Source organism: Buceros rhinoceros, unplaced genomic scaffold (genome assembly GCF_000710305.1).
Source record: "Buceros rhinoceros silvestris isolate BGI_N320 unplaced genomic scaffold, ASM71030v1 scaffold6810, whole genome shotgun sequence".
NCBI lineage: Eukaryota > Metazoa > Chordata > Aves > Bucerotiformes > Bucerotidae > Buceros > Buceros rhinoceros.
In genome coordinates, this window is record NW_010390125.1 from 1,711 (window position 1) to 9,239 (window position 7,529).

Below are 7,529 nucleotides of genomic sequence, written 5' to 3' on the forward strand. Positions count from 1 at the left end.
TCCCGTAATTTCAGTTTTAAAATGATGCCTGGGCTTGGAATGTGGAAATACTTCACTGTGCTGGGATAACAATTTCCTGCGTGCCTCTGTAATGCACGGCACTCGCCCTGCTGTCTCAGACAGCTTAAGTGTGATTGAGTAACTAGAGCCAATTGAAACATGTTGTCGCCTTCCAGCCCTGTTCTTAGTTCCTGTATTTCCTCCTTTTCCTCTCGAATCCCAAAAGGCTTTATTAAGACAGCTTTGTGGGAACCATTAACTCTAAGCTGCATAATTATGTTACTGTGAGCTTTGACTTAAGGTAGGAAAAAAAACATGCATGTGTCTCTAGAAATTTATAGTAGTCCTCAATGACAGAATTTTAACTTACTTAGTAAATTAAAAGGTTTACTCAATTTACCTAGGAAGTTACAGTAATTAACAGCAAGAGGGTTTACCTGCAGAATTATCAAATGCAATAAAGTAGGTTCTGCGAAAACGTGACTCTCTAATGAGCTGCCACCTTCTGCTGCTTGTTCTTCACCTTCCAAATTGCACATAAGACTCTTAGGCACTTAAAGAAAGGGATGGTGTTGCTGTTGAGCTTGCTTCGCCTAGAAGCGGGGACCAGTATTTAGACTGTTTATTTAGGCATGCATTTTACGTCATTCTTGCACAGCTCAGAGTTGCATGCATTTGTGATGCTAGAAATCAGGCCAGGATATTTTTTTCCCCTAAATTTTTTTTTAAGGCATGCGTGCAAAGAATACTGCAGTTAAGATAATCCTCAGGCCAGCGTTTGTGTGGTACTGTGTGACTTCACTCTCACTGTTGCATTTTAGACCACATAGTGACAGGCCACCTCCCCTTCCCTCTCCCTCTCCTGCCAGCCCCAGCACATGCAGTTACTAAAGCAGGGCAGACTGTGCCCATGTGTCAGACAGCACGTTCTAGTTCCACTGTCACCCTCGCAGTGCCAACTGCAATAGCCAATATTGTGATTAGGAGATGGCACGAGGAACAAACCTTGCCACCATTTTTTCACCCTGAAAGGCCGAAGACATTTTTAATGATCTGCCTCAAATAGTCAGGTTTCTGGGATGGAGAACAGACAAGCTACATTATTTCCAGCTTTTAGTGGTGCTCTTAATTAAGAGTTGGCATCCTTACTTATGTTACTCCTGTTGAAAAATGGGCTGAGGTGAGGAGTGGGGCTTCATCTATTATCAGTTTTGACTTTTTTTATAGGTCTAGCCTAGGCACTCACATAGGTAAATTTGCCTCATATGGGCACTCTGCTACAAAGCTAAAAATGTTACAAAGCTGAAAACATCAGAGGAAAATACTAGTGTCTTAATCTCTGTCTCTCAGCATGGCAGCTATAGACTATGTATTCCTTTCTTTCCAGGTGGAAAAAACTGGCACTTACCCATCAATTAACTGGTTTTCATTTTGGCTTTTTTATTTTTTTTCAGTCATTGAGCCCCAGCAACTTGTGTGTTGTGTGCAGTGGAAGATACATTTAATTTTATGAGCATTGCATATTTAGTCCTTAGCATTAATTGGCTGCAGAGGAGAAGCTGATTGGTCTGGTCTGTGTGGATGAAGCTTTGCAGTTGTTAGGGGTATGATTTCACTATGCCTCTGCTGTTCAGTTTACGCTATGTGATGCTCTCTGCTTTGGCTTATTTTTAACCCTGGCAGCTTCTAGTAAGTGCCAAATAAGCATCTTCTAATAAGCTGCTTAGAAGCTGTTTCTAAGAGGTGTCGTTGCTTTGCGCTTTCCATCCCCAAAGAATTACACACTAGTCACTTCCTCTTTTTCTTAAAGGTTCTCAAGCTGGCCATCTGTATAGCTGTAGCTTGCCATTCTGGAGTTAGCAGAAAACCAAGGTATTAACACTTCTAGATGATTTTTTTTTTTCCTGAAACAAGAATTCAAACATTTTGTCACGTCACATTCTCTGTGAATGCACCCTATTCTCTCACAGACAATCATTTTAAGCTGTTACTTTATGCAGTGTTTTTTCTTCTACAGTCTTTCAGCCATCACTTTAAAAGTGCCTCTGAAGAGTGGCAGTGGTAACTGGCACTTTTTTTCCCCCTTGTCAAATGCAAATCTTACTCCCAAGTGTGAACACACAAAGCTCTCCTACTGGCGCTTTTTTTTTTTAAATAACAAAATTAGGCCACAGTTAGCTAAGCAGAGTGACCTGATTCGTGCTGGATCAACACGTTACCAACTTGAGGTTGTCACTACAAAGTAAGTGTGGTGAAGTCTGCCTGTTCCAACTAAAATAAAAGTAGTCTCTTGACATACAACAGTGCTGAAGTCAGCAGTTTCTGCCAAGTGGGTCTAAATGTAGACTGTAAAGATCTTGTCTGTGTATATATGTAACTACCAGTGCTAACCTAATTATTATAATAAACTACTTCGTCGTATTTTTACTCAGGAAGACATGAGAGAAAACAGTTCCAAGTGAGTGAATTATTTTGTTCTTTGACTTTTCCTTATCTATAAAAGATTTGGCTTTGTGAGGTATATTTGATGTTTTCTCTAAAGTAGGCCACCCGAGAGTTCCCATGCAGTAATTTGCTCAGCTTTGCTGAGTTAGCAGACGAGGCCACTGGACAGAGTCAAAAAAGATACTGCCAGCTGTGAAGCAAATGAATCAATACCCGTGCAAGTGGATCGGTCTGCTTCTTCCGATACAATGAGAAAAGCAATAGCACAGGTGCAGTATCTGACATACAGATTTAAAAAACAAATATAAACACAGACACACACACATTGGGTTGGCTTTTATTGGAAAGCCTAGATGCAATCTATAGTTATCAATTTGTGGAAAATTCAGGACACATATAAAGTTAAGAAGGCAAATTAAAAGAACAATACAAATCGGACGAAATATACATCTCAAAATATCAGGATAGCATTTTGACTGGCATTGCCTAAAATACTTAGAATATCCTTTTTTAAATTATGAATATGCTTTTTTAAATTATGCATATTTTTTTCTTCAAAAAGATCTTTTGTTTATGTATTCCCCAAGGTCACTATTTCCTGCAGGAGCATGTCCAGATCACAAGTATTTTTTAGCAAGAAATAGGCTCATTATATCTACTAACAAGGCCACTAATTGGCTTGATTTGACTTTATCTAAAATGATCACCAACAGATACTCTAATTTGTTGTTTATTGGTGCCAGAACAAAGGAGAAGGAACTGGTACGCGTCAAGTAGAAGATATATTTCATTGTTGACATGTTATACAAGCTTTTCATATTCAAACAGAACAGAAACATTTGACATAATTTAGAATATGAGCCTATTTCAACAGAGAGCACTTACAGCATGCTAAATACAGTGCTGTGGAAGAGCCACCCAACAGAACTGCAAACACCTAGCATTTCACATCTTTAAAAAGAATACGTAGATCAATGACACGCCTCCGGGGTCTGACACATCATCCTCTCTAAATTTAGGGCCCTCAAGACTTCAAGGGTAAAAATACTAACAACTAATCTGTGCTTTGATTCTAATAGATGATTAGCATTCATTATATGTGTAATTAGTTCTGTATGCTCTACCAAATACACACATACAGTAACAGCACTGATATTGGAGATTCGGTAGCAAGTTGGCTGGGAGAAATTCAAATCTGTTTATCAAACAATCCTAATGTGCAATTTGGAGTATGTAGTACCACAGATTCTCAGAATACAAAGCAGTTAGAAAACTATTTTTATTACATCCACTTGAACCATTCATAGTTAAGACACGTTCACTTACTATGTTCTGTCATTATAATACATGGATAGAAATACGGTGTATATTTCAATGAACATCAAAAAACCCCAATTTTGTTCCATCTTAAAAATATTTTTGTGGCTGAATTTAGTGCTCATGAGAGTAAAGCTCTAAGAATGGTTTCAGCCAAGATGTAGAACAGATGCCATAGATGCCACCACAGGCTTCCTATAAGGAACCAGCTGCACACTTCAGTTCTGTCCTGCAGCAAATATACTGGGCCTTGGAGCAGAGCGTGCCAGATCTATGCAGTGGTGTGTAGATGCAGACTAGGCACTAGAATTAGACCTTCCTCTCCATCTCCCTGGTTCAGTGTTCACAGTAATGGGATTTGATCTGCCAGATGAAGGCCAGGAGAGGAACCTACTCAACAGCCTGCCTGCTTAAAGAGCAATTCTGTAGCATCAGGTCAGAGGTACGCTTCTTCTATCTCGAGTCATTAACATCTAAAAGAACTGTATTATACAGAAGACAAAGTTGACATAACTGGATGAAACTACATCATTTCTTCTTCTTCTACATACAATTTGCCAAGCACCTGAGACACTATTCTCTCCATTGTGAAACAAAGCTTCTAAAAAAACAACAGAAACCTCACCTGGTATGAATAAATGTCCTTTTATTACGTTAGGGCTGGAAAAAGACAAGGAAAACCCAACCTATTAAAGTCTTCCATCATAATAAACAAGACTTATTTGGTTACTGTGCCTTCAAACAATGACTGATGAAGTGGCACTGGCCTGGGTGACAAGAGAGGTACGGGAGGGGCAGGAGCTGTAGTCTGATTCAGCCAGCCACTTCGGAGTGTCCCATCCTATCAGCAGAGTGATAGATGCACAGCTTTAAACCTAATACAAAAATATTAACACTTTTGGACATTAGTCATCACTGTTATATCTCTACAATATAATCCTTTATACTGTACAGCTATAACGTAAAAGGTGCAATTCCTTTTTCTTTAAAAAAATCACACACAGCACATGTTTTTATAGTTTTATTTTTAAGTATAAACTTTTTTAAACACTTTACATAAATTAACTCCTCTGAGACTAATATTTGATGTACAGTAAATTGTAATTCATATAAAAATCCATAAACAACTTGTCTCACATAATTTACAAAAAATCAGGGTTTCCTTTGCTTATCTGCAACAAGGATTCTACTTGCCATTTTCCCCCCAAGGCAAACCATGTTAGCATTGTAAAATCCATTATTAAATTCCCATGGTAGCATAAGTCACTTGTGCCAATGTCCTTTTAGAAAGCAGCACAGTTTAAAGCAGTTGGGTTGTCTATAAACAGTAATTTTTGCCCCACATTTTAAAATTAACAGATACATACCACATCCTATGCAGTGAGAAAGAGAGAGAAAAGGAGAGAGAGAGAAAAAGAGAGAGAGAGACTACTTCTGGTAAGCAAAGGTCAACAATTCAGTAATATTTGGAAACACTGTATGGGTCTGTATCTTAATTAAATACAGTGCCTCAAAGGAACACACAGCCTGTTGCAAAATTTGTAGGCCTTTTTCTTTTCTTTTTTCCTCCTTTTATTTTAACACTTTTCAGTCCAACTTGAGTGCAGCGATATGCATATGTAAACATATTCTTTAAAGCAGATCACCTTTAAGGTCATTGAGAAAAAAAAAAGTTTTGTCATTAGCAGTATCATTCTTCTGGAAGGCGCTCTTTTCATTACAGAGTCTGTTCAGATTGTGCTACAGAAAAAATCTGAGCAAAGATGTAAGCTTAGGCTCAAGTATTAATGCAGCAAAACAGTTTGGTCTCCTTTGTAGAAGACACTGGTACTGGTACACAGTCTCTTTGGCAGCCTGAGCTAAGCCAGTGTGTTACCTCTTACCTATCTCGCTTTGTCTGAGGAACTGTATATTGTTAGCGCTGTCTGCTAATTCTGGATATTGCTCCACAGAGAGTACATAGTACCCATCGTATCCTTGTACCTTCCCAGCACTTAGCAACTGCCTCTTTTCTCCTTCTGTCCACAACCTGGCGCCTTCCTCTCCATCTCTTACTCTCTGTTGTTCTCTAGCCCAGGCACTGGAAAGAGCTCTTTGCCTGGCTTGCTCCAGTATCCGGGCCTTTTCCTCATCAAGTGTCATGCCATAGCGGACGTGAAGCGCTAAAGCACCGTATTGCATTTCAACATCAGCAAACCTACGAGTCCTGCCGTTTACCACAGTGGTGGACTGGGAAACAGTGACGTTGATGCCGTTCTCCAGGGCCTTCCGCCCGCTTGTCAGCCTCAGTGTCCCGAGGTCACTCTCAGGGGAGGTGGTCTTGATAAAATAGTGCGTGTCCTTTCCCTCAACAGTGAAATGCAAGCTTTCTAGGTAGTAGGCGTTGTTCAGAACAGCTGCCACTTTTATGCAGTCCTCATTCGCAATGTTAAGCACGTTCGTTTGCACTTTGCCTTGATTGACAGCGAGCATCACTCCCTTCCCAATCAGAGACTTCACTGTAGCAAACCACAGCCACGACTTCTCTCCACTGGATTTCTGTCTGCTGACCTGCACTTCTGCCATCTTTCCCAGGGAAAGGAAAGCCTTTGCTTGTCTCGCCACTTGTTGTTGCACTCCAGAAATTGGCTGTAAACAAGAACAGACAGAAGTTTTACCAGCCATCTGTAGCCCTCTAGATGCCAAACAGCCAGGCTTTCTTGGTGTGTTGCCCGTGGATGACAACAGGATATGCCACAATTGACAGTGCCAAGGAGTTAATTAAATCTACACACTGCTTGTTCTGCTGAGTTACAAGACTATTTTGTTTGATAATGTTCAGTGCTTTTTGTCTTTTTGTCTCCCTGACAACCTGCACAAAATAAAGATTTAACTTCAGAGGCTACTTACTGTGCTGCATGGGACACACCTTTGCAATACGAATACTTAATACGGGAAAGAAAGCGCTATCTTACTGCAGTGTCATCTCATCCTCTGAGGTTGTTCAGCTGTGTTTCCTCTCTACCATGAGTCCATTCAAACTAAGGAGATTTGTGCAGGTCATGAAGCTGTGCTTTAGATCAGGATCAAACCCTTCTTTATGCTGAGTCAGGAGATAAGAGTCTCTCAGGTAATTGAGACCAAACTGCAGGGAGGCTCTCAAAACCTCTCAGGCTGCTAAAGGAAGGAGGGAATCAAACTGTAATCATAGTCTTTACAGTAAACCATAAGGAAGCAAATGGTACAGAGCAGTGAGGTAGAATACTGGGGACTGATGCCCTTTCTTGCAAATACTTGCAGAAACTTTTAAAAGGGCAGGTGTGAAAAGGCTGTGGCCAGTTTAGGTGTGTGAGCTTCTATTTTACTCCAAGTATCAGCATGCTGCCAGAAAGAGATGAGCAGCTTCTCCCCTCCAGACCTTCAGATGGGTGCAATCTCGAATACAGCAGAGTGATTTGTTGACAACCAGCAACGACAAGAGGCAATGAATGAAAAGAACATGCTTGCTTGGTATTTCATGTTTTCCTGTATCTATCTGGGGTGTTCTTGTTGTAAAGGTAGGCGTGCTATAAAGGGGGGGAAATAAGAGGTGTAATTGTGAGGTGCAAAAGCAGAAGATGAAAAGCTAGGATAGGAGAATCTGTTAAAGACATTTATTTTGACTGTTAAGAGCTGTATGTAGCCCAGTATGCCAGATGTACTCTTGGTAAAGAGAGAAGGGAAGCTGGGACACAGGAGACCTGCCAGCATAACTGCTGCGGTTAGCCTGAACAGCTACAATCGCAGCA

General features: G+C 40.4%; 1 protein-coding gene across 2 annotated transcripts in view; it reads right to left on the reverse strand.

Annotated features, from left to right (window-relative positions):
• Positions 1-4,770: 4,770 nt before the first annotated feature.
• Positions 4,771-7,529, reverse strand: part of TENM3 (teneurin transmembrane protein 3) — a 120,028-nt gene continuing 117,269 nt past the window's right edge. For both annotated transcript variants that reach the window (XM_010136601.1, XM_010136593.1), the window contains one exon: positions 4,771-6,390. In XM_010136601.1, the coding sequence (XP_010134903.1) occupies positions 5,635-6,390 (756 nt within the window). In that variant the 3' untranslated portion in view covers positions 4,771-5,634. The remainder of the gene's footprint in view (positions 6,391-7,529) is intronic.